This window comes from Lacerta agilis, chromosome 17 (assembly GCF_009819535.1).
Source record: "Lacerta agilis isolate rLacAgi1 chromosome 17, rLacAgi1.pri, whole genome shotgun sequence".
Taxonomy (NCBI): Eukaryota; Metazoa; Chordata; class Lepidosauria; order Squamata; family Lacertidae; genus Lacerta; species Lacerta agilis.
The window spans coordinates 3,533,674-3,561,565 of record NC_046328.1 but is presented as its reverse complement, the minus strand read 5'-3'; the positions used below and the strand labels follow the sequence as shown (position 1 = coordinate 3,561,565).

Below are 27,892 nucleotides of genomic sequence, written 5' to 3'. Positions count from 1 at the left end.
TTACATTATTTTAGGTTTGCCTTGAGAGCGTCTTTAAACCTATTTTGTTATCCACCAGTATTTTGATTTCCATTCTTGAGATGGGAATAGATAGTTGCTTTGGAAGACGGTACTCAGGCATCGGAACAACATGACAAGTCCAACGAAGTTGATGCTGAAGAATCATTGCTTCGCCACTAATGATCTTTGCTTTTTGCAGTACACTGGCATTAGTTCACCTGTTTTCCCAAGGACAGTCACAAGGATACAGTAATATTGGTAGTACAACAGCTTTGTAAATGAGCATTTTGGTTTCCCTGTGCATGTCCTGGTCCTCAAACACTCTGCGCTTCAATCGGGAGAAAGCTGCACTCGCAGAGCTCAGGCGATGCTGGACTTCGGCACCAATGCTGGCCCTTGTGGAAAGGTAACAGTCCAGGTAGGACACGTTCCAACATTACACCATTAAGTTGGATTTGTGGCGCTGCAGAGGGGTTGTTTTGTGCTTGTTGGTGCAGCACTTTGGTTTTTTGGAAATTGAGCAATAGACCAAGCTTTTCATAAGCTCCTGTAAAGATACTTAGGATGGTTTGGAGGTCATCCTCTGAGTGTGCACACACTATGTTGTCATCAGCACACTGAACCTCTAGGACGGAAGTTATGGTAACCTTACTCTTTGCTTTTAGCCACTCAGATTAAAGAGCTTTCCATCTGTTTGATATATGATTTCTACTTTCTGGGGAGTTTCCCTTCAACAATGTGTAGGATCATGGCGATGAAGATAATAAATAGAGTTGGGGCAATAACGCATCCCTGTTTAACACCTGATCTCACTGTGAATGGTTCACTTTGAGAGCTATTGTTATCTGTGATTGTTGCCGTCATGTTATCATGGAGGAGCCAAAGGATGTTCAAAAATTTATTTGGGTAGCAGTGGCGGAGCTTCATTCTCCGGCACTGGGGGTGGGGAGCAGGTGGTGGCGGGGCTGGCACGTGTCCCGGGGGCATGACGCGCCACCCAAAGGGACGTGGTGCACCGCTCAAAGGGGCGTGGCACATGTTCTGGGGGTGTGGCTTACAGCCTGTGGGGGCATGGCGCCCAGCATGGACGGGGGGGAGCCGCGATGGAACCCCCCCGGGATCGCGCCAATGGGGGCAGTGCGCTCCTATCGCCCCCACCTTCCTCCGCCCCTGCTGGACAGCCAATTTTCAGAAGGACAGTCCACAGGCCAGGGCAGTGTCAAAGGCCTTAGTCAGGCCAATAAACGCCATATACTGATTTTGCTCTCTGCATTTTTCTTGAAGCTCTCCTGACAACTCTCGGCAACCATAACAAACTCCACTTCTCAGGATAATAATAATAATAATAATAATAATAATAATAATAATAATAATTTATTATTTATACCCCGCCCATCTGGCCGGGTCTCCCCAGCCACTCTGGGCGGCCTCCAACAAATACCAAAATACAATACAAAGTCACAAATTAAAAACTTCCCTAAACAGGGCTGCCTTCAAGTATTTTCTAAATGACAGGTAGTTGTTTATTTCTCTGACCTCTGATGGGAGGGCGTTCCACAGGGTGGATTCATATCAGGATTCATATCAGGTTTCATATCAGGTAAACTGTCATGGCGTCTTCCAAAAAACCCTGAAGCAGGGGATGGGGACTGCGGTGTCCCTTTGAGGATACCTCAAGAGGATTATTCACTGGTATTCTTCACTACGCATTTGCTTCAAAAAAACATGCCTCTCCCCCAATAAACCCTGGAAACTCAAACTGCTGTGAAGGGCAGGGTAGTGCTGGTGTTAGGTTCAATAAATCCTCCTGTCAGCCACATTCAGAGGGAAGTGCTGATCTTTATGTAATCAAACTGGCATCACTCACATACAAGAGAAAGGTATCCACATTTTCAGGAGAACCCTGATGTTTGCAGAAGAGGAAACTCTTGAGGTGAGCCCCTACTTCCAGCATCCCAGTGAGGATGAACATAGCCAGTGCTGCCTATGGAGTGGAGAACTGTAAAGAAAGGAGAAAGTCAGGTTGCGGGGGAGGAGAACAGCGTATCCTAGAAGAGGAGGCTGCTGGCTGGCACTTTGAACAGGAGCACTCCATGCTGCAGCATTTGGTTGCAGATCTCACTTGTAGCACAGCATTCTCAGTCTTGTCAGCACAAGTGCGATTCCTAGGATTCTTTGTGGGAAGCTGTGGCAGTTAAACAAGTATGAAACTACTATAGATTTGTAGCATGGCCATGTCCCAGTCCCACAGTAAGAGAGGAGAAATTAATTGGTGATTCTTAGAAGTTTCAGAACATTTTATGCTTCCCCCAAATTGGTGCCCTTCAGATGTTTTGGCCTACAACTTCCCATCAGCCTCAGCCAGCACAGAAAGCCTGTCATGGCCTCTGGAACAGAGGGAGTTGGGTTCAAATCACATATTAAACTGGGCACCAAAGTTCTTTAGGAACAAAAGCAGAAGTTGTACTTCAGTCTGTCACTTACCTGTCTCATCATTATAGCTATGTGTCAAGAGACCACCGTTGAGGCACCTTAGCACTTGCAAACTCACCATTTCTGGGTGTCTAATTTTTAAAACACAAATTCCCATACACATACACATTTCTAAATCAACAACAGCCTCTCAAAAGCTGCTGAGTGTCAAAAGAAAAGGCAGGAAGTGTATTGTTGAGAAAGGATGCCCCTCGCCTCACCAATTCCCACAGCAGATCCTCTCTAGACTCCTTGCTATAGAATTTCAGTGCAAAGGCAAGAGGAGGAAACCAAACATTGTCCTGTTAGGAGAACTGCCATTTAGTTGCATGGAGGTCATAAATTGCCATTCTGCTTCAATTGCCCTGCTGGATTTCTCAAATTTATTTATTTGCCTTACCACAGATGTCCATCATAGAACAGATTGTGTTGTACCAGACCAGCAGGAAAACCAAAACTTCTGGAAAATCCTGCCAAAAAAGACTTCTTTCCCCCCAGATTCTGACATGAGAGAGGAGTAGTTAACAAAACAAACTTGCAATTATTTCTACTCCCAAGCCAAAGCCATCTCATAAGTGGAGGTGTTCCAGCTTTCTATTTGCAGTTCAAAGCATTTATGGCCTGCAGCTGTGATTTTGGGATCCTCCAAACAGGACAGTCAAGAATAGCTGCTTCCTCCTAAGAAACAGCAGCAACAGGACTGCAAGTGCTGTGAAGGATTTTAAAATTAATCAGAGTGTGCACTACAGAGGCAGGTGGCTGTTAGAGGCAAGAAAGTTAGTCATCAAAGCAGAGTGGAAGCAAGTGTTGTTTAAACTATGCCAAGATGGTGAAGGAGTCCCATGAAAAGCAGACCCATTTGGCTCTGGAGAGAGCGACAGAGGAGGTTAGTCCGTGATGCATCTTGCTCCCCTTGTCTCTCTCCAGAATACCTTTGTCGATGTCCAGGTCCGGGATCTGTCGTATGGCATCCACTTCCCAATGGGAGGAGCTCCCAACCCTTCTTCCTAAGGGGTTCTGGGAAATTTCATGTTTAGGTGCCCTATGCCTTTTGGGTGAGGGTTGGGTGGGGGCCTTGTGTGGGAGGGCAAGCAGGGCTAGAAGGCTAAACCCCCTGGAATGGGTGAGATGGTGTTTGTTTTCTAAAAGGAACATTTAAAACAATAGGGGGAAAGACAAAACAAAAACAAAACACACACCTGTTAAAACACAAGTCATGCAAAGAATCCAACTTAATTTTTGTCCTTTGATAGTGTGATGGGGCTATGAAGGAAAAGCACTGGCTGTTTAAGCAACAGCTATAATCCCCTCCCCCACAGACACGATGCACATCAAGGGGCAAAGTATGTGGAAGGGGGCAGTGGAACCTCTAGCTCTGCTCCCAGCAACCTGTGGTTCTTCCTGGCACCATCATCCACACCAATGATCTAAGCACCCAGGCAACTTCCTATGTCATTTCCTTCCCTAACTGCCCCCCCCCAACCCCCACCGTTGCCTCAAATGCTGCTTGTAGGTAGGATGGAGAAGTTTATGGACAGACTTTTTTCTTTTCCTAAAAAAGTAAAAGTGTTTTAGTCATAACCATAAGAAATATTTAACACTGCAACTAATTAATTCAAACCCATAGTATTATCAACTAAGGTGTCTTTAATGAGGTGACAACCTTAGAAAGTATTACGTGTGTACCTGTGTGTGTGTGTGTGTGTGTGTGTGTGTGTATTTCGGATGTGGTACAGCTCCAACTTCTGATCCCTGAGATGCAAAGAGCTGGTGTAGAAATAATGGCTAGAGAAACCTGAGCTATGAATCAGCAAGCCCCTGGTTTGACTCTTGCCTGTGTCCGGATGACGTGACCTTAGGCAAGACTCTCTAGCTCAGCCCCAATCTCTCCATTTGCAATATGGAGGAGAACAACACCGACTTACCTTACAGGGATGGTGTGAAGATTTCAATCAGATGATGCACTTTGAATAAATAAGTATTAAAAGAAGAGAAGGAGCATTGAAGTAAAACCAGATTGCAGCTCAGACCCTCTTTCTTTTCAGATGAGAATGCTTGTTCTTTTAGGCCTGCAGTCTGGAGACCCCAGAATCTCAATGACAAGAATGAAGCAGGACAGGACATTGGTCAATCCTCCAAGCTGCTCAGAGACCTGGTGTGGGGGAGCTAGTGGGAAAGGATGACATTTCCAGGGGGAAGGAACACTTACTGTTGGCTATGTTGGAAGCAGTGTAACTGTCTGCCATTCCCGAGACCTGGCTTGCAATGCTGGCCTCGCTGGCTCTCCGGAAGCCCCTGAATTGGGGGGCTGAAATGGGAGCCGAAGGGGATGCACTTTCCATGAAGACGCCACCATGAGACTGAACAACATCCGCTACAGAGACGAAACAGGGAAATCAAAAATATTAGACCAAACGGACATAGAGCATGGTGAGATGAACAGGGTGCAAAAATCAAATAAAATCAAGCAAAACATGCAAAACACACAAAGAAAAGGCAGAAAACCACCGCAACTGATGTCAAATCAAATCTTTCAAAGCTGGTTAGATGGAATTAGCATTTCAACAGCACCCAGATTGGAAAATTAAACCAACACCAGCACAAATAAGCATAAAAAAGGTCCAGCAGCAAAATATTTGCCTTGGAAGAAAACAGAAATATGTGACTGAGAGAACCTGAGTTGCCTATTGGATGGGCTCACACCAATATACACCGCTTGCACAGACCAATGTATATACAAACTGTGTTTCTGGGAAATCAGGGCAGAGGGTCTTTCAGAAGCCCCCCAGGGATTCTTCCATTCAAACATCATTAATGGCAGACAAATGTCCCGTGAAATACATTTTGCCCATCATTACTGATCAGCTGCATTTGAGTTTTGGGTGCAAATTATAACTAGGATGCATTCAAAGTTCATACATGGCACTCCCAAGATCATGTGAATTGAGACTACACTCTAGAATAGGGATAGCCAATGAGAAGTCCTCTTGATGTTGTTGGGCTACAATTACCAGCAGCTCCAGCAGCCAGCAAAGCCAGTGATCTGGCAGGACAGGAGCTGAAACCCAGAAGCATCTGGAGGGTACCATGTGGGCTACCTCTGCCCCATAATATATCCTAGAAACCTTTGCAATGCAGCTGAGTTGCTCAGCCATTGTATAAAGGATTCCTTCCATGCAGAAAGTATGAAGAATAGAGTGGTGTGGTATTGGCTGGGAAATATTTATTTATTTAGACTATATACTGCTTAATTAAAATACAAGACTTGAGAAATTATCCAGAGATAAAATCAGTTAAAAGCCAATTACAAAATCAGAAATGACTTTCAATTTTATTTTATTTATCTAACACAATTTATATAGTGCTTGGTTGTAGGAAGACCTCTAAGCAGTTTAATGGTAAAGGGACCCCTGACCATTAGGTCCAGTCACAGATGACTCTGCGGTTGCAGCGCTCATCTCGCTTTATTGGCCGAGGGAGCCGACATACAGCTTGACTAAGTACAGCATGACTAAGCCACTTCTGGCGAACCAGAGCAGCACACGGAAACGCCGTTTACCTTCCCGCCAGAGCAGTACCTATTTGCACTTTGTACCTATTTGCACTACCTACTTGCACTTTGACGTGCTTTCAAACTGCTAGGTTGGCAGGAGCAGGGACCAAGCAACGGGAGCTCACCCTGTCAAGAGGATTAGAACCGCCATCCTTCTGATCGGCAAGTCCTAGGCTCTGTGCTACCCACAGTGCCACCCGCGCAGTTTAGGAAAATGTAAAAGGAACTTTGAAATTATCAATAAATATATTTAAAAATTGGTGTGCAAAATTATTTAAAAGATTATTAAAACCATTGTTAGCTAAAACGAAATGAAATATATGTAACTCCTACATGTCTGGACAGGCTCTGAAAAGAATATAGTGAAGGTACCTGCCAGATGTCAATAGGCAGAGAGTTCCAAAGTGTAGGACTCATTCTGTGTGCCTGCAAAAAGCTTTCACCTGTCTGCAACTGAACCATCTCACAGAATGGGGTTGCAAACAGGGATGTTTTCAAAATCAATCCTATGCAAATTTCTCCCTTGATTTAAAATTTTTAAACTGCCGGATTTAAAACTTTATTTTGAAGCAGCTGCCTTTTGCTGGCTAAAAGATTGGTTTAAATTAGAGAATGTAGATGTGTTGGACTTGGAGGGACATGATAACATGTTTGGTTGGCATGCATACCTTTGGTATGACAAAGTTAAAATTCACAGAACTTTTAAGAGTCATATAATTAGGAAATCTTTGTATCAGGTTTGGATTAGGTATAAAGACTTATTGGAGAGAAAGACACCTAGATGGATATCGCCAGTGGAGGCTAAGGCCTACAAGAGACCAAATATGTCTGCTAGATGGTTGAGATATATGGACATATTGCAACAAGAAGGGGACTCATTTAAGCTGAAAAGCTATGATCAAGTCAAAAGTCAAGTCCCTGATTGGTTGCAATATCATCAAGTACATGAAACTTTTAAACTAGATAAAAAAGTTGGTTTTCAGGTGGAGAAATCAAAACTGGAAACAGAACTGATTGAATCGAACTCAAAAAACCTTTCCAAGATGTATAATTTGTTGCTAGAGTGGCATACTAAAGATGAGCTGGTTAAATCAACAATGATAGATTGGGCAAAAGATGTTGGTCATAATATTATGATGGATGACTGGGAGAGATTGTGGAGGAAAGATATTAATTTCACAGCTTGTAATAGTTTAAGAGAAAATGTAATGAAAATGATATATAGATGGTATCTGACACCAGTTAAGCTAGCTAGAATGAATTCTAAAATGTCGGATGTGTGTTGGAAATGTAAATCGTCAAAAGGTACTTTTTATCACATGTGGTGGTCGTGTTCAGGGGTAAAGGCCTTCTGGGATAAGATTTATAATGAGCTTAAGAAGGTAATGAAAATTACCTTTTGTAAGAAACCAGAGGCTTTTCTCTTGAGCATGACCAATGAGGAGATACCCAGTCAGGACAGAGTGTTTTTTATGTATGCCACAACAGCTGCTAGAATTCTATTGGCAAGAACTTGGAAGGGCGAAGAGATACCGACTATTGAAGAATGGCAGATGAAATTGATGGAGTACATGGAGCTTGCAGACCTCACCGCCAGAGTCCGAGACCAGAGGGAGGAGAAGGTGTCACAAGATTGGAAGAAATTTAAAGACTATTTAGTTAATCATGCTAAAATGAATGTCTGAATGTTTGTGCAGAAATATATAAAAGAATCGGCTTTTGAAGTCTAAGTAGAGTTATAAATGTTAAAGAAGATAATATTTGATTGGATAGACCTATTTGTATAAGAAGATGATAAGATGTAGAATATAAGTTAAGGAATATTTTTGTCTAGATAATTTTAAGAAATATTAGAATGTTGAGTTTAAGTTAATGATAAAAGAAATGAAGCTACCTTAAAAGTATATAGGTTTTTGAAGACAGAGGAGGGACCAGGGGAAGTCCCCCTAAGAAGTTAAAACAAGTTTAGAAACAGAGATAAGGATTTAGTAAGGTTTGTATAAGTTTGTTTTGTTATATGGTTTTATTGTATTTTTTTGGTTATTGCTTGTCTATTATGTTTTTATGGTGTTTATATATGTAGGTTTAATGTTGTTTTGTTTGTTTCATGGAAAAATAATAAAATCTTATTAAAAAAAAAAAAATTTTTTTTAAACTACTAGGGGCCCATTCTCCCGAAGCAGAACCAATCCATTTCCCCATTTATTTCTGAATTTTGTACTATACCATGCATGTTAGTCACAGTTTTCAGGTCTTTCAGTTCATCTGTGACTTTTTTACCCCCTCTGTGTTACCAATGCTCAAAAGGGGCAACCTTTACATCATTAAATATACAACTACATCAATATATTTTCCCATGTGAGATTCTAACAGTGCAGAGGACCACACGTGAGCATCGGTAGAACGCTACAGATAAACAATACAGATGCAATCAAATGCACAGCACCAACAATGCCCATTTTTTGCAGTGTTTTATGAATGCATGTGTGAATCCTCATTGTGTCTTCAATGGCATTGGCTACCCCTCCCGGTTTGGTGTCATCTGAAAATTTGATGAACATTCCCTCAATACCTTCATCCAAGTTGTTATAAAGATGTTAAACAACAATGGGCCCAGGACAGAACCCTGTGGCACCCCACTTGCCACTTTTTTCCAGGATGATGAGGACCCATTGGTGAGCACTCTTTGGGTTCTGTCAGTCAAGCAGCTACAAATCCACCTAGCAGTTATCTTGTGCAGTCCAGATTTTACCAGCTTCTCCACAAGAATATCCTGGGGGACACTGTCAGAAGTCTTACTAAAATCAAGATACACTATGTTCACAGCATTCTTCTGATCCACCAAATCTGTAACCCAATCCAAAAGAGAGAGAGCAAGAGAGAGATGTTTTTTTTTTAAGAAACCCATGTTGGTTCTTAGTAATAACAGCATCCTTTACTAAGTGCTTACAAACAGACTATCTGTTCCAGGGCCCTTGATGGCAAGCTTCCTAGCTGATAGTTACCTGGGTCTTCTCCCCGCCCCCCGCCCCCGGCTGCCTTTTTAAGATAGGGACAACATTTGCCTCTACCCCAAGGACCTCACTTGTTCTCCAAAAGTTCTCAAGAATTATAGACAGAAGCTCTGAGATTACACCAGGCCCTGGAGATTTCAATTCATTTAAACCAGCCAAGTGTTCTATTACCACCTCTTTTCCTATACTGGGCTGCCACTCTCTCTTTGCAACATTTATTCTTTTATCACTAGGATAGGCACTGCTTTCCCTTTCAGTAGATGTTCAGCAGTTCCGCCTTCTCTGTCACCCTCCTCTGTCTTCTCCATCTTCTCAATTTCTCCACCTACTTGCTTGTTCTTCCTCTTTCATTCTGAGCTTTGGCCCACCTTGCAGCTGCTGGCTACTTGTGTATACTCTTCCTTCATGATTTCTCCTTTCTTCCATTTCTTGCACATCGCCTTCTTACATCTCAGCTCATCTGTAAGCTCCTTATGTAGCCACACCGGTTTCTTTAGGTGCCTTCCACTTTTCTTTCTTGTTGGAATTGACTGCCTTTGTGCCTTCAGTATTTCACTGTTAAGAAACTCCTATCCATCTTGGACTCCCTTCACTTTGAGTATTTCTGACCGTGGGACTTCACACAATAGTTCCTCAAGCTTTTTGAAATCAGCCTTCTTAAAGTCCAGAGTGCATGCCTGACTACACTCAGCTTTCCCTTGCCTCTGTATAATGAAACCCAAGAGGACATGATCACTTCCTCCCAAAGTTCCCAGTACATCCACTTCATCAATCAGTTCCTCCCTGTTGGTGAGGACCAGGTCCAAGATGAGATGATCCCCTTGTTGCTTCCACCAGATATCGGGATAGTTGAGGCCTCCTATATCCCTCCTTTTTGACTGTTTGGTAATCTGCTCTAGGAAGGCATAATCCGAGTCCTCAGCCTGGCTTGAAGGTGTGTAGCAGACACCCACAGTAAAGTCACTGTTGTTTCCCTCTCCTACATATTTTACCCATATATTCTTCCTTCCATGCCCCAGGTCATGGATCTCTGTATACATCCTTTGCATATAATGCTGCTACTCAGTGCTTTTTTTCCCTTAAAAAATGTTCAGGGATACTCTCATTTTGACTCAAGAAAATCAGCATTTTATAGTTCATATCGGGGGAAATAAATACAGTAAATGGACAAAAGTACAAAGATTCACAAAATGTTTAGGGGTATGCATACCCCTGCGTCCCCCCAGAAAAAAGCACTGCTGCTACTCCTCCTTTCTTTTGAGCAGGTTTCACCTCTTAATTTCTACATTACAGTCACAAGTCACATCCCACAAGCTTTCAGTAATGCCTATTAGGTCATATTTGTCATCCTGTATTAAGAAATCCAAGTTCTTCTTGCTTGTTTCCCATACTTTGCACATTTGTGTGGAGACATCACAGGTGTCTGAGGTGAGGGCATGGAATCGATTTTATAGCTCCAGAGAAATAGCATGGCTCCTGACAGTCCTGCTTTTTAGGTCATGTTTCTCCAGCCGTTTGTCCCCAGTATTGGGTGATCTTCCTCATTCCTGCCTGCATCTCTTTTCCAGGACAGTCCACTTGGGTACATCAAAGCTTCTGACCCCAAGCTAGTAAGTTAACACAGGTAAGAAACCAAACTCTTGCAGCTAATGGTATATGACCTGGCCCACAAATCCATAGCGGGAAGATGTAGACATAAAAATTCCAAACCCATAAGAAATTGTTCCCCCTCCTACCACTAGATGGCACTCTGTGAATCTGATAGAGCCAATACCAGCTGCTGGTAACCACAGGTGGGCAGAGTGCTGCTGTCTGGCTTGCAGGCTTCCCACAAGCACCTGGTTGGCCACTGTGAGAACAGGATGCTGGAATAGATGGGCATTGGCTTGATTCAGCAGCTTTGCCTTATGCTCTTAAATACAAACAGTGTTCGTAGAGCTAGGGTGAAAAGGGCATGGGAGACTGTGTCTTGAGGGGGGGGGGCTGTGTAGCTTAGGGGTAGAATCATCTGTTTTGGCTGCAGAGGGTCCCAGTTCAATCCCTAGTATCTCCAGGTAGGCCTGGGAATGATCCCTGCCTGAAATCCTGGCAAACTGCTTCCAGTCAATGTGGACAAATCTGAGCTAGATGGTCTGACCTAGTACAGAGCAGCTTCCTATGTTCCTGAGTCTTAGCTTAAGAGAAGAACCAGACTGCTGCATTCTCCATCTCCATCTCACACATTCTCAATCTTGGGCCCATTCTGCAGTGGCTCCCCCCGTTTGCCAGCTGCCATTATATATATATATGTTTTTATTTTTTAATTTTCATAAAATTTATACACCCCTTGGCTGCAACCCCCCCTCAAAGTTGTTTACGAAAGATAAAACAGCAAAATCAAGAGAAGTTTACAACCTTACTTTAAAACATACAAAAATTAAAATACTAAAACAAATTAAGATTACCTCAACTTTCTAAGCATCTGGATAGGCTTGCCTAAACAGGAATGTTTTTAACAGGCACCGAAAAGTGCAATGACATCACAGCATGCATAATCTTTCAGTGTTTGTTTCTAAATTGATATAGTGCCCTTCAGAACACAAATAAACGAGTTCCATGCTGTTTTAGAAGTCAATAAAGATTTTAAAACCATATAAACTCTATAAAAACAAAAGCAGTCAGTAGAAACAGCAGATAAAATGGTACTAATTTAAAATCCCATCAGTTGCTAAAATTGTTAGATGTTATTGGGGGACTCGCCAATGACCACCATGTAAGCATCAGGTCTTAGCTGGAGTTCTTTACTTTGCTTCTTAAAAGCTGTGATTTGCACAGTTTTGAAAATAAGTATGGAGGAGGAACGATCCACTCCAATTATTTTCACAAGTCAACCGCGATTTTGCAAATGCCCTTTGATGCAAAATTTGAAAAGAAATGCAGCCAGGCAGAAAATCAGCAACAAAAGGAAACTTGATTTTGGAAGCAGAAGCCATTAGAGGCACCAAGGTCTTGAAAGCTTTCCCACATAAATGTTGAATCCTGCACATGATTGGTGTCTAAGCTTAATGCTGAGCATATTTGGAAACTGAGCATATTTTGGGACATGAAAGAAGTTCCTACAAAGGGAGCTCCAGTGAGGATGCAGGGAACTTCCTTCTTCTTTTAGACCTCCACAGGAGCAGGAGATGCCTAGGGAGGGGCAAATCTGCCAATTTCAATCTCTCTGTTTCTTATTTTCCACTTTTAAGTTGAGTTCCCCACATTTTCACACCGGTTTCTGATTTTTAAAGTCTTCATGCAAATTAATCTGCATTTTAGTATTAATTTCTTCTGATATATGCATTTTTGCAAGGCAATTTCTCCTAAAACAATGCATTTTGTATGCTATTTTCACAAATATATGCATATTTTGTTCCTATTTTATCCTAGGTAAAGGTAAAGGGACCCCTGACCATTAGGTCCAGTCGTGTCCAACTCTGGGGTTGCGGCACTCATTTTGCGTTACTGGCCGAGGGAGCCGGCGTACAACTTCTCGGTCATGTGGCCAGCATGACAAAGCCGCTTCTTGGTGAACCAGAGCAGCACATGGAAACGCCGTTTACCTTCCTGCCGGAGTGGTACCTATTTATCTACTTGCACTTTGATGTGCTTTCGAACTGCTAGGTGGGCAGGATATTTTATCCTAGCTATATTCATTTTTGCACGCATTGCTTGGCAGAGGAACTCCACACCTCGGCCCCCTAGAGTAGATACATATCACATAAGCAAGCAGTGCAATTTTACAGGAATTTTAATAGCACAGGAGAGGTGTGGGGGAAGTGGAGATTGCCAGCCCCTTCCTGAGCTATAAAAGGGATGCTGGATGACCACCACCAGAGAGACCTTCAGGGAGTTTAAACTTCTAGGGAACACAAAGCATGCACTTCATATCCAAAACAGCAGGGCGAACAATAGGCATCCAATGCCAGGTGGATAAAATTTGTACATGCTAATTTATATGTACAGATGCAAATTCAGAAATAGTGACTTATAGTACCATTGCATCGTAGTAGAGAAGACAGTGCTGCTAGTTTTTTGATAGGCAACTTCTGCGCTGCTCTCCCTTCTTAGGGCTCTTTACGTTTGAGCTGGATTGGGCCACCCAGCCCTTCAAATAGAAAACTGTCCTCTGTAAAGTAGGGCAGATGGCCACCCTCATCAGAGACATTTAATGCAAAGTCACGAATTCTCAGTTCCTAGACCTAGCAGTGGAAATGAACTAGGAGTGCAGAGAGGAATCTTTTCCTTCCCCTAGCACTGCAGGCTGGATAATGAGTCAGCTAAATGCTGAGTCACTGGGATTTTCACCTTCTCCTTTTTTGCTGTTGTAGCATCACATGACCTCCCTTGCCTCTTGCAGTGGGTCACTTGGTTCTTTTTGCCCAGATAGGAAATGTCTCATCACTGTGAACATCAGCCTGCAATTTTGCACCTAACCACACACAAACCCCTCCAAAGTGGACTGAGCGGCAGCATGAAAAATGGCAAGCCTATACCTTTCTGTTGAGCACCTTGGACAAGCTTGTCTGCGTGAACTAGGTTGAATGCAAGCAAAGGATTTTTTAAAAATCTCCAACCAGAGGTGGAGGTGTGAATTGGTTCTTCTTGGCTCAGCGGGCATCACCTTGTGCACAGTGTGTATGTCCTCCACCCCTGCAGAATCAGGCATGCATGGGCAAGGGGAGAAAAGAGGGTTGCTTTGCTTGCTTATCACTTATCAGAAAGGGAGGTATACCAAGCAGATGATGTAGTGCCTATGCACTAATGCTAAAGGTGCTGGAGGTGAACTTTTGAACAACACAGAGTTCTTCTTCAGGTACTAGTGTCCAAAGAAAGAAATTAAAAGGGGGCAGGGAATATTACTCCCAATTTTAAACATAAAATTGCTACCTGTTTTGTATTTGCTTGTTTCCTATTTCTGCTGTGTGCACCATATCTGAAAAATTCTGTGGAACTCCAACATTCTGTGCAGGTAGTTGGTCCTCTGAAAAGAATACTGTCCCTGCCTCTGCCAATTTTGTCCTGGGGGATTCAACCTGGCCACTAAGGCAGTAGGGAAAGCTTTCATGATCCTTGGGGGGTGGGGAACCAGGTGTTTATCAAGCATCACCCACAATCCCAAGAATATATGTCACAAGACAGTATGGGGAGGGAGAAGGGCACGTTACACACACTCAGCAAATCCAGAATTTTTACTGGAAATATCTTGCCAATTCAGGATGGGAACAGGGATACTGGTTTCCATGAAGCTGTCGTGGTTCTGGAGAGCAACCAGTGGGCTGCTTTCTACGAGGAGGACAGGATTGCTCTGGACTGTTTCAACTAGAAGCAGATGAGGAAGAAAACAAATAGGGGCAAAAAGCAACAACAAACCACAGAAAGTGTAACAACAAGAGACCTCACAATTGATGTCAACAACAGCTCAGGACCTTCCCTAAAGGAATTCAGACACAGGAAAGAAAACCAAAGGGCTCTAAGGTAGATGTGATGGCTGTCAGGTCTGAAGAGGTGATAAGAGGGTGGGGTGCTAGTGCCTTACAGCAGATAATCAGGAAGGAGGTGCTGAACTATTTCTCCCTGCCAGAAATAAGAGATTTCAGCTCCTTTTCACACCTGCTTCACCTAGGGCTTGTTCACATTTCTGCTTGTCCTGTGCCTAGAAAGCACACTTCCAAGCAGTTTTCTGCTTGACCCACTTTTCTAGGCATGGGTCCAAGCGGTTTTCCCCTTGTCCTGCTCCATTCCCAGGGAAAACCTGCTCTTTAGCTCTGTTGTTGTTCAGTCGTTCAGTCATGTCCAGAGCACGCCAGACACCCCTATCCTCCACTGCCTCCCGCAGTTTGGCCAAACTCATACCAGTCGCTTCGAGAACACTGTCCAAACATCACATCCTCTGTCATCCCCTTCTCCTTGTGCCCTCCATCTTTCCCATCTTTCTTTAGCTCTAAACTGGAATAAACTGGAAAACCTGATTGCTGTTTGCTTCAATTGAGCACTAAAGAGTGGTTTTCCTTGGGGAAAAGAGTAGGACAAGAGGAAGAGTGAATAAGCAGACAAAGCAAAGTCTTTTGCAGATAAAATTGCTCAAATTTGGAAGGAGGCAGACTTCACTGTGGAGCAGGGCTGGGGTGGGAGGGTGCCAGCAATCTGTCTAGTCACGTTCATGGGATCAATTTCAACCTGGCTCACAAAAGCGAGCCAGAAAGGGCTGGGCAATGGGCTCTTTATTGTGGCTTTATAATTTGTTGGAGGCTGCCTAAAGTGGCTGGGGCAACCCAGTCAGATGGGTGGCATATAAATAAAAATAATAAATCATTATTAATTATTATTACTATTACCCTGTTTCTCCTAAAATAAGACATAGCCATAAAATAAGCCATAGCAGGATTTCTATGCATTTGTGAAATATAAGCCGGTCCCCAAAAATAAGCCATACCCCGAAAATAAGCCATAGTGATGTGGTACCTCCCATTAAAACAGCCTGGGGAGGCATGGCTATGCAGCGTACCGATGTGACACGGTTAAAATAAGACATCCCCTGAAAATAAGCCATACTGTGTTTTTTTGAGCAAAAAAATATATAAGACGGTGTCTTATTTTAGGAGAAACACGGTATTAGCCCCTAGTGAGGCTTTTCCCCAGTCAGAGTTTAAATGGGAGACAAACAAGGGGTGGGGAGTAGTTACAAGGGGGTGGGAGTGTGGTGTGTGGAAAGGGTTCAGCACCCTCTTTCACATGCTCCTCCACATGAAATGACTTCAAACTCTTATATACCTGTTCAGTTGCGACCAGAATTCTGTAACATAGATCTGCTGACATCACATATACTTAGACCACAAGGAATGTTCAAGTCAGGGTTACTCACATCTGTACTTGCCTGTGCCATGTGGAACACAATTGGGGCACATAGTGGCATGCAATTTTGGTGTCTTTTGGGTATGAGCTAAAGCACGCTCACTTGGAAAAAAAATCAATAGACATGAATGCACTTTACTTCTAAGTAAAGTTCAAGGTACCAGAATCACCCACTCTCCTTGCTCAACAAGGCACATTTCTAGATTTCAGTAGTGCAGCGAATATGGTTGTTGATAAATCTGAAGAGATTCCAGTGGGACTGGATCATGATGAAAAGGCTAGACCTCTGAGACTTAGGGTTTTTTATACCACAAATGTTCCAATTTATTATTTGTCCTGCTCCTCCAGCAGGCAGCGACGTGGTAGTGTTGGGGAAGCATCACAGAACAGCTGAGATGAGTGGAATAATGTGAGGACCGTCAGATACAGCCCACCATTAAAGCACTGTTATTGCATCAATAATTATTGGTGCAGAATACAGCCGCAAAAGAACCAAACAACCCAATCTGGAAGGACTCCAACAAGCAAAAGAACACACTGAAAAATGTAAATGTCCCCCCCCCCCAAAAAAAACCATTGGAATCGTAGTTTGGGAGGGTGCTAGCAACTCTATCTTATCTCCATCTCAAAACCACAGTTCTCAGGCTACTTTGTTGGGAAGTTATCATGACTCATGTCAGCAAAATAGGTTTGGGAGAGGCTTAAACTTGTAGTGAAAACACACACACACCCTGCATCAGCTGGGATTCTTTTGCTCTGTACCTGTGGGCTCATGGTGGGGAGAGGGGAGGAGCTCTGAACTTTGCAAAGTGCCTCTCCCTTAGCACTGAGTCAACAAAGCCAGATCACACACTTCTGGGGTAAGAAGGCGGGTCTGCAGAATCCAGTGAGGTGGCCTAGCCGCCAGGCATACTCAACCCAGCAGCTCTAATGCTAACTCAAACACTGCTCCTACAACCAAAATGCCCGCTGGTCTCCGTAACTGTGTGTGCCATCTTAGGCTGAGTTCTTACTGAGGTGAGAAACCAGTGCATGAGATATACAACTTCAGACAGCAGACAAGGGTGCCCATGATTAAATACTTTTTCAATAAACTAAAATCCCTCCACTTGGAAAACTAGATGTTGGAGGGAAGGAAGGTCTTAGCCTAACCTTCTTCCTAACTCGCTGGCTTTCTATGTGGAGGGATTTTCACTCATATCCCTCCACAACCTGAATGCCGAAGTGGCTTATCACTTCAATGTGGCCATAGATGCCTTTTGGCTTTTGGAGTCAAAAAGCTGACTTACCCAGGAGGGCTGAATTGCCATCCCCAAGAGGAAACCTCTGGTAGCGTGGGACATTAAAGGGTGGTAAAATGTGGAACTTCTTTTCCAGAAGAGGTTCCAAGCGTGAGGCTGAAGGGTCTGCAGGGTGGAACAGGTTATAGACTTGCTGACAGGCTGGTCTCAACTGGAAGACTGAGCAATAGAAAAGGGAAGGTGGGGTGGAAGATACAGACAAGATATTAAAGCTGGAATCTACCATCTTACTGCTAATCACATCACATTGACAACATTGCCTGTTTATGCAGGCATACCTCAAATATATTGTGAGTTCGGTTCCAGATCACCGCAATTAAGCGAATATTGCAATAAAGAGAGACACACAACTTTTTTTGGTTTCCCAGTTCATATATAAGTTATGATTACACTACACTGTAGTCTTTTAAGCCAGACTGCTCCCCACCCCACCCCCACCCCAGCTGCTAGGGCGGGAAGGCAAAAACCCAGCTTCAGCTCTAGCCAGCTCCACTCCCATGGCCAGAAGAGGGGCAGTGGTGGCAGTGGGATTCCTTCCCCTGGAAGCAGCCAGGCTGCCTGCAACTGCACCCACATCCTCGTAAGGAGAAATATCTGTGAAACGCAATAAAGCGAGGTGCAATGAAACGCAGTATGCCTGTGTTTTCACAGGACATAGACACTATGATGCTGCTTGCTGACACAATATTTTTGGTAATCAATCTTACTCCACCACCCCTCATTATTTAAGCAAACTGCCTGCCTTAGAATAATTTATAAGTGCCATATCTCATTTATCACCCTTTTAAAATGGAATCACTTTGAAGAGTTGAGATGCTGAAGGGTTTGAGGCGGGTGCCATGGTGACAACATGGACACTAGCCAAAGCAGGTTTGCTGAACATTTACATAGCTCATTATTTTCAGAACTCAGCCACAGAGAGAAAAAGATACATTTGGAAGCAGTTACAGTGCTTTCAAAATAGCTTCACTGCTCTAAAAACTATAATAATAATATTAATAATAATAATTTATTACGGTCGGAGATCAGCTTGTGAAACACAAATGGGACTACAATCCCAAAAGCAAACAAAACATTTAAACAATATACAACAATGGATTTAAAGTTTTAAAATGTGATAGGCGTATAAACACATAAAAACTTTAAGATAAGCTTCCATAGAGAAATGACCCAAAGTTGCCCGTAGATCCGAGTTTGGGAATTTTCTTAACAAACTAGTTTGAATCGGGGGATGGTCTGTGCCTACAGATCTGTGCGCAGAAACTGGCGACCATCCGGGTCGTTTTGTGTTCTTTTCCTAACAGGAGAAGACCAAATTTTTGCTTTTCTGGGAGGTCAGCAAGCCTCACCAGCAGGGGGTCAATGGTATCTCTATGTGCCTCATCATAAAAGGGACATCTAAAAAATATGTGTTTGGAGCTTCCTATGTCCCCCAATGCGCAGGCGCAAAGTCTCTGGGCATATGGGGGAAAACTATACATTTGTCTGCTTTATAGTTTGAGTTTTCCATATTTGCTTCTTTGCTCACAAAACCTTTTAACAATTATTTTACAAGTATGTACAAATATTTTGCAAGTATTTTAAAATACCCCTTTATCCAACACGAAAACTTACTGTCAAGAGTTGGAATGACGGTTTTTCGCAATGCGAGGACCAGCCCCAAAGGAGATCCAAACAGGAAGAAGTCTGTGATCTCAAACTCAAATTTTCCAAGATTTCCTCCATCCAGCACAGTGGAACTGCTTGATGTCCTTGATCCCGCATAGTTTTTTAGAGCGCTAGAATGTAAACTGGAGAGAGCAGAAAACAGACTGTAAGCAACAGCGAATAAAGCAAAACTACAAGACAGACAACCATGAATGCGTATCATGCTGGGGTTAATGTTGCATGCTGTTCTTAAGAGTTCTGAACGCACAGGATGATGCTCAAAAGGAAACATGTTTGTTTGGACAACTGTAGATTCAGTGCTGGACTGCGGACACTTAAATTGGTGGAAGAACATTTAACATGGTGTAAGAATTATTTTGTGCCAACATTATGCAAGATGCTGTACATCATGTAGGATTAGCTATGAAGTTGTTTCTAGCAGCAAAACAACAAAACAAAATGAAACAAGGTACCCAGGCTGCTTTAAAAACAAAAAAAAACCAATCCTCTTTGTATTTGTCATGAAGGGAAGTATCACTGTTTGTTCATGTAAACACCAGGTGTTGCAGCCATATTGGTCCCACAGAATGTAAGAGACATAAAAATGATGTACTACGAGGCCCAACTAGCTTTTCCATTCATTTATAACCCTTTGAACTGTACTATCTCCACCCTCCACCCCAGTCTAGACATTCTGGAGAAAAGCTGTTTTCATTTCTCCTGACATTCATGATTGGGGCGGGGGGGGGGGGGAATCATAGTAGGTTTGAAAGTTTGCAGAACATCTAAGCAGTCAGTTGGTCCAAAATAACATTATATTTTAAAAATGTATTCTACTGTATATTCCTTAAGACATGTGCAGTGCAATGCTCTGCATGCTTACTTGAAAGTCAATGCCAATGTGTTTACTGGTGCTTGCTCCCAAGTAAATATGCAGAGGATTACAGCCCAAGATTCCCACTTTTTTTTTCCAAATGTGATCCTTCAATGTTCTAGATTTCTCTACATTATGGAAAGCTGTGAATGGTGCTTACCTATTTCTTCCTCAAAGAAGTTGTTGGGACACAAGTGTTAAGGGATTAATAAAGGAGAAAAGAAAAAGAAAAGAAACAATAAGAGAGGAAAGAGAAATAGAAAGATCACAATTGGCAGGAAGGGAGTCTTGCATCTTTGCATGCTGCCTCTGTCTCATCGACCAGCTCAAAATGTATATGCATCAAGTCACTGATTTATAGCACGTGTAATACGAAGCCTTGTGCAGCTCATATGATCGATTATATGTCACACTACGCATCCTGCCCACAGCCTACCAAGGACAGGAGAGCAGATCACTCCCAACAGAGTTGTAGCAGGACTTTTGATCAAGCACTTCTGACTCTGTGACATAGCTGGGTCTCAGGCTCTGCTGCTCCCATCCACCAGGAATGCCACAAACCACTGCTGCCTTTGCCACTCTGCTGCAGGCTGCTGGGAACTTGTGCTTTAAAAAAGTGGCTTCCAAACTGTTCTGTCGGGCACCCCAGAGTGCTGTGGGAGCTGATCAGGTTACTGACAATGCACAAAGCACAAAGCTACTGAGTTGAAAGACAACTTGACCTCTGCCACCAATCTTCCCTTGCAATGTACAGATGCAGGAGAGCATCAGGGATATTCTACAGTGCTCCTCCTTTGCACATGGGAAAATTGAGAAGGCCCAGCCAGTGCACTCCATGAAAAGTGCATTTGACCTACTACCTTCCCCAGAGTCCCCTGCGACATGCAGGAATTTTCTTCACTGATGCTCAAGGGATCAACACAGCAGGTTCCCTAAAGGTAAAAAAAGTCTGAAAGAACTATTGACTCCCAGCAGCTTCTCACGTACACCCTTAGTGGCAGAGCACACCTGACTTTAAAAATGCCCACTGGATAGCTCCCAAATCTCCTAAGGGCAGGTGGGAATTTCCTCCTTTTCATGGGCCACAGCCTCTGCTCAGTGTAGTGTAAAATTCCAAACAACCAGAAGCCCCATCTGCATGATTTACAGAGCAAGACGCAGAGTTAATAACCATGAAAGGGTCTGGAGGAAAAGGAGATGTAATTCCCTTTGGAGAACTGGTGAAGACACAAGCCTGTGGTATTGTTTAGTGCCAAGAGCAATACAAACAGAAGCTGCAGAATCCACTAAATCTTTTTAATATTACCAAGAGATACTTTTTCCCTGCAGAAAATACGTGGGATAAATAAAATATATGACTTCATGGTTGGAGAGAAGAGTTTTATGGGCACAGTCGACAACACAAATTTCACAGCAGCTATGCTTGAAAGTATTTGTGGGTGAGGCTTGTTTGCATGTTAAGCTTTTGGTGAGTGCCCCTCTCCACCCACCAAGATTCACGTGTTCTAAAATAAGGCTTAGCAAATACGTGGGACACAGCATCTCACAATCTCTTTATCATTCCTGGAACTTTCAGCATGGTGTCATTTAAATTTCTCTTACAGAGAGCTGTTCTTCTGCAACCTTGTAAGGCAGATCACAGCTACTCCCATTTCACAGATTGAGGCTGATAGATTTTTACAGATTGAGGCTGATAGATAAGGAATTGCTCAAGGCCACTCAGTATTTCACTCTCTCTCCTTCCTCCCTTTTGGGGAAGAGCAACTTAGATCAGGGGATCAGTTAAACACTTGCTCCCAAAATGGTTTTGAATGTCCTCCTGTATGCAGACGATGCCACCCTTTTAGCTATCTCCCCCATTGGGCTGAGGAGGATGCTTCGAGCACTTCATGAATACTAGATCCAACACAAGCTCCAACTTAATTATGCCAAGACCAAAATAATGGTCTTTGCTGCTCGACCGAAACTCCATTCGTGGTCGATTAATGGTATTCCTCTAGAACAGGTTAGTTGCTTCAAATACCTGGGCCAGGTCTTTCTTGGCACACAGAGAATACATAGCCACAAATGCATCTAAAGCAGCCTTGCTGATTAGATCCCTGTATGCTAAGAAACAGGCACAAACAGTGGAAGCTGTCCTGAGACTCTTCCAAATGAAAGTCCTTCCACTACTACTGGTGGGCATTGCTTTGGGTTCACGTAGAGACTTTGTAAGATTGGAATCTATCCAATCGCAATTCCTCAGGGCCATTCTCAGGATCCCCCCTTCCGTTGCGGGTGCGGTCTTGAGATTAGAGACCAGCTGCCAAACCTTTAGGTATGTGGCCCTGAAAGTGAAATTATGGCTATGGCTCAAGTTATGCTTTAGACCGGTGGGTTTGGCCCCTCTGGAGGAAGTGCAGAAGTGCGGACTGTCCTCCCTTTATATAGAATCTATGACGTATAGACATGCTAAAGCGATGATCGCTCAGAGATTGGGGGATATCGCCAGACACGAGGACATAGCCCGCGTGAAACCTGGGATGTTTCTGGGGGAGCAGGTGTATCGGGCCTCACCAGCCCGTTACCTGGCGGATATCCACTATGTGGAATACCGCAGACTTCTCACTGCGGCCAGACTGAACGTTCTTGATTCGGCGGTTTTGAGGGGAAGATTTAGAGGAGTTCCATATGATCAGAGAATGTGCCATTGTGCTTTAGGAGAGGTAGAATCCACAGAACACATTCTAGTGAGTTGTCCCTTTTATAACGATTTAAGGCAATATCTCATAGCCCCATATTTATCTCAGTTTAGCTCTCGATTAAGAGAAAGGCAGGTGGCATATCTGCTGAATAAGCCCACTGGGAAAATAGCCTTATCTGTGGCTAAATTCCTCTTCCTGGCGCTCAAGTGTCGGAAGCGCAAAATCGAATGCCTCGATGTGGGTTATCTGTATGAGGTTTACTAGTGTTGTCCTATTTTAATTGTGTATCCCTCTGATGTTTTTTTAATTCTGTTTTTTTTCTTTCTGACTATCGGTCGAATAAAGGATATGTATGTATGTATGTATGTATGTATGTATGTAAAATGGGTTGTTTTCTTTACGTGCCAGGTGTGGGGAACCTTTGGCCCACCAGATGTTGCTGAGCCACTGGGTCAAGCTTGCTGGGGCTGATGGGAGTTGTAGTCCAGGAACGACTGGAAGGCCAAAAGTTCCTCTATACCTGGCTTACATATCCACAAGAATGTACAGAAGCATCTATTAATCTGAAAATGAAAATTATAACAATACTTTAAAGCACATTCTATTGGCAACAGTCCCAATCAGCCATTCTTCCCTCCCTTGGCAAACCTACCTGGAGAGGAAGGCCTGGTGCTGCTTGATGGTGTCCACTTCGTAAGTCGATGAGTCGCTCCTCTTCCGCGGCAGCTGCTTCCTGGACTCCTCCCCGTTGCTGCGAGGGATGTCAATGTTGCTCCGGCTGAGGTGGCGGCTGGCTTCCAGGCTGGAGCCCCCTGAGCAGTAGCTGTTGTTCACAATGATTCCAGGAGACAAGAGGTCAGTGTCCTGGAATTTGAAGGGCACAAGGCCTAGGCGTCAGAGCCCTGACAAAGGGCAATCGCGGTGACACTCCGTCGGAAAGCAAGCACAGAAGACCCTCAGCCCAAAGACGTGCCCCGTGGGCTATGACTGGGCTTGCCAGATGCCAGTGTTTGACCCCCAAGCTCCTCAAACTGTTGCGGGCCAGTGACCCAGCCATCAAAGTAATTAGCTTTAGTGTAATCATCATCATCATCAACATCATTAATACACTGTCGCTGTAAGAACATAAGAGCCTGCTGACTCTTTTAAAAGTCACTCAAGTTGGTGCCACCACTGTCTCCTGAGGGAGGGAGTTCCATAGTTTTAACTAGGCGCTGCATGAAGAAGTACTGTCCTTTATCTGTCCCACATTTTCCAACGTTCAGCTTCATTGGATGTCCTGAGTTCTAGTAGTATGACAGATCACAATCCTTCTCTCCCCTTAGAAACCCTGCAGGCTTCATTACGGGCACTTCTCCACGTGTTTCACCCAAGGGATGTGCAGAGGGTTGCCATATGAGAATGTGACTTTTCAATGGTGTCCCCACCCCACCCTGTTTGTGGAAACATGCCTGGTGCCACCATCCATCAGTTTTTAGGCACCAGGCCTCTGGGAGATTAACTAGGCCTCCTCCACAGTGTTCATCCTTCAGTCAGGTGGCACAGGACCTGTTCTTTTCATTGTTTTGTTCAATGAGTATTTTAAGAATTTTGTATTGTACACCATTTTGCTTTTTCTGGATTTTAACTGATACTGTCCATTCATATTTTACCTTGTTGAGATTTTCTTTTTGCATAAATCAAGTAAGAAATGTAGTAAATTATGATGATGATGATGATGATGATGATGCAATTAAGAGAGTGGGCATGATACTTCACAGTGCCCAAAGGAGCTTTCAATCTAAAATTCAACACAGGGGAAACAATAGAGGAACAAGAAGGAAGCGGAGGCAAAGGAAGAATGAGAAGCCACAATTATTTCAGTTACACATGGTTAGTCTTAGGCTGTGAACACACCATACATTTAAAGCCCATGAATTTCCCCAAAGAATTCACAAAACTATAATTCCTAGCGCCCTGAACAAACTACAGTTCCCAGGATTCTTGGGGGAAGGGGTCATGTACTTCAAATATACAGTGTGTATGCAACCTTAGTTATAGTGTGGCAGGGATAGCAAACAAGGCACCCTCCAAATGTTGTTGTGCTCCCAACTCCCATCAGGGATCTTGGGAACTGTAGTTCAACAGCGTGTGGAGAGCACCACCTTGGCTACCCCTGCAGTGGAGCTTGAGGATGTGGAGGTTATGCCAAAGGCCTCATGCAAAAGGTGTGTTTGGAGGAGTGGCTTTAAGAGGGGTGGTAGCAGCACAGAAGAGATTTGGGAGGCGGTTCCGGGTACATGAGAAACAAGAGAGAAAGGGGGGACACTGTTTAATGGAGCCGCAGTCCTTCAGATGGCTGAGGATGGAGGCTATGGATGTGTGAATGTAACAGGCAGAAGCTACAGCAAGGAGAAAGCAATGGAAGTCTTCGAAGATAAAGACAAGAAGCTTGTGTGGGATCTGGAAATGGATAGGAAGTCAAGGGATTTAAGGAAAGGTGTCAGCTGCTCAGATGAAAGAGAGAACAGGGGAGCGCTGAATTATGTGAGGCAACAGAAGAGGACTGTACTTGAGGCCAGAGATGGTGGTGACACAGACCAGCATTTCACTCAGTGGAAGTGTTTTTGTACTTTTAACATGCCCTGTGCGTGAAACAGGTAGTAACGTACAACACAGGGTTTACTGAGTCCACACTGAAGGTGTAGAGCACAGTGTAGGTCAGGTGTCCCTTGGACCGGCAGGAGAAGAAAAAATGAAGCAGTGTCTCTGCCTCTTTTCCGGAATGAAGGGAGGCTGATGGGATTATTGAGACAACATAGGCAGAGCACCCTTGAAACGCACCATATAAATAAATGCTCAGTATTCTTCTGCGGTGAACAGTGAACTTCCTTGCCGTCCCAGAATGGAGCACCGTGGGTGCCTTTACCTGCACACTTACAACGCTCCCACGCCGGCTACTGTTCTGACTCTCTGACATGGTTTGGTTGCTGTAGCACAGAGCGTCAAAGGCCAGGATCCCTCCTACGCAGTCCCCAACCAAACACACCTGGGCAAGGGAAAACAAAAACCCATTCACTGCTCTTTTTCAAGGAAAATTCATTGTTCAAATTCCAGGATTTAGAAGTTCCCTGCTAGCTGGGACAGTTGGGAGCTCTGGGTTATGCATATGTTAGCAGCTTAAAATGCAGCAAGGTCGCCAATCCGTCCCTCTCTACCAGTGAGTTTCAAATTCCATCTGCATTTGCTGAGGGTGGTGTGTCTTCACCCAACATCCATTACCTCATTTGTTTCCTTCAACTCCCTTCAGCTCTCCTATTCAAGGCATCTGGCATCTGCGCATGTGCAACAGCTGTCTGAACTGTATGCACTTCAACTTAACCATGGCTTGCATTTTCAAATTGGATGCAAGCTGCTTTGAAGGGAAATGTGTCAAATACAGGATATATATGAACTGTTGCTAACACCATGTGTACTCAGCTTTGAACACCAGTGGTGGGAACACATTGTAGCTGGAGTAAATGGTAACATGTACACAGCTGTAGCTCAGAGCACCTGGAGGGCACCAGTCTGGGGAAGGCTGGTGAAGAATTTATTCCATTTAGACAGCGCTGCAGCACAAATCACACAGATCCTTATATTTTGCTCACTCCTCCCCAGCACTCATACAGACAGCTGTCACCTGTGGTAAAGGAAAGGTAAAAAGACTGGCGGGGGAAATCTAGCCAGATGGGCAGGGGAACAATAATAACATTATAATCATAATAAAGGAAATGTTCTTTTCAATTGACCAGAAGCCTTGGAACCAAATGTGGCTCTTCAGCCCCTCTCTCACTGGCCGCCAGAACTCTCCCCATTTCACCGCTCTCACAGCCCTGCATCCTACCCTGAGTGTCTGAAATGTGTCCTGGAACATACTCTTCCTTGTCTGTGCAGAGAGGGGTGCTGAGCATGCATACAAACTAGCATACTGTATAAAGATAAAAGTTAGTGGCAATTGCTCTGCCACGTTTTGCCTCTGGCCCCACCCCCCCTACCATTTGGGCCCTGGGGCTCTCAGAAGAAAATGGTTCCCCACCCTTGATTTAAGACGAAGCGCCTCTTTGGAGGTATTGCCTGCTGATTCAATGTTGGAAAAACAAATGATTTCCCTCCTTTTCTCCAGAGCTACTGCTTTACTCACACCCCAAAATATGCAGATGTATTCAACTTGATTAATCTATTAAAATTCATTGCATAATCAATTAAGAATTATTTAATCAAGACTTAAAATAGATTTTTATTTTTCTTTTTTTATTTTTCTTTTTCGTTTAATCTCTTTATTATTTAAAATCATAACAACTAAAAGTTCTTCAGACATAAACACACATACATGACATACATTACATATTTACATTACATTACATTCGTACTTCAAACATCCTTCAAGTGTACACACTTATTCTCACCTATCATACAACACTTCATAACACTCAGTCTCAAAACTTCCAATTATCCTTTTTGTATTTCTTAATTAAATTCTTTAACATAACATACAGCTATAATTCTTGTTCTTTTACTCTTACTATCTTCTCGTATTCTCCACTTAATCTTTTAGGTTCAATCAAGGTCTGCTTTTAGGATTTCAGTTAAACCACTCTCCGTTAGGTATTCTTTAAATATCCTCCATTCCTTCCAAACTTCCTGGATCATCTGTCCTCTTATTTTGCCCGTTGTTTTGGCCAACTGTAAGTATTCTAACATTAAATTTTGCCAATCGGCTATGGATGGTATAATCTTACTTTTCCAATTTCTGGCCACTAGCATTCTTGCTGCCGTGGTACCATACATACATAGTACTCTTTTCTCTTTTTTAATTTCCTCTGGTAGAATACTTAGTAGGAATGTTTCTGGTCTTTTTTTAAAGTTAATTTTTGTCAATTTTTTCAGTTCTTCATAAATCTGGTTCCAATAGTTGTTTATTTCTAGACACGTCCACCACATGTGCTTATATGACCCAATTTCATTTCCACACCTCCAACACAATGGGGATCCATTCCTGTACATCTTTGCTATTTTTTCCGGGGTGAGATGCCACCTATACATCATTTTCAATGTATGTTCCCTTAAGTTGTAACAGGCGGTAAACTTTATGTCTTCCCGCCACAATCTTTCCCACTGCTCCATTAATATGTTATACCGGAAATCCTGGGCCCACCTCACCATAACAGATTTTACCTCCTCCTCTTTTAGGTCCCACTCTAACAATATATTGTAAATATTTGAGATATACTTCCCCTTGCTTTGGAGTACCTCTTTCTCGAATCTTGATTTTTCTTTTGCCAGACCACTTTTTTGTCTATTGTAAATCTTTGATAGATTTGAAAATATTGCAGCCAATCATTTAAGTGTTCTTTGATTTCTTCATATTTTTTCAAATACAGTTCGTTCTCCTTTTCTTCCAATAACATTCGATAAGTGGCCCTTCCTCCCTCCATATTTGTCTTTTTGATTGT

At 43.3% G+C, this 27,892-nt stretch overlaps 1 protein-coding gene across 11 annotated transcripts in view; it reads right to left on the bottom strand.

The window, feature by feature from the left end:
• PITPNM2 (phosphatidylinositol transfer protein membrane associated 2) overlaps positions 1-27,892 on the bottom strand; it is a 181,442-nt gene that overhangs the window by 14,076 nt on the left and 139,474 nt on the right. For 3 of the 11 annotated variants that reach the window (XM_033136271.1, XM_033136272.1, XM_033136273.1), the window contains exons 12-19: positions 25,327-25,446; positions 23,071-23,282; positions 19,895-19,900; positions 18,828-19,003; positions 17,202-17,372; positions 14,230-14,379; positions 4,682-4,846; positions 3,405-3,614 (exon numbers count right to left, since the gene is read on the bottom strand). In XM_033136271.1, coding sequence (XP_032992162.1) covers positions 3,405-3,614; positions 4,682-4,846; positions 14,230-14,379; positions 17,202-17,372; positions 18,828-19,003; positions 19,895-19,900; positions 23,071-23,282; positions 25,327-25,446 — 1,210 coding nt within the window. The remainder of the gene's footprint in view (positions 1-3,404; positions 3,615-4,681; positions 4,847-14,229; positions 14,380-17,201; positions 17,373-18,827; positions 19,004-19,894; positions 19,901-23,070; positions 23,283-25,326; positions 25,447-27,892) is intronic. The other 8 variants (XM_033136275.1, XM_033136279.1, XM_033136276.1 and 5 more) reach the window with 8 other exon arrangements.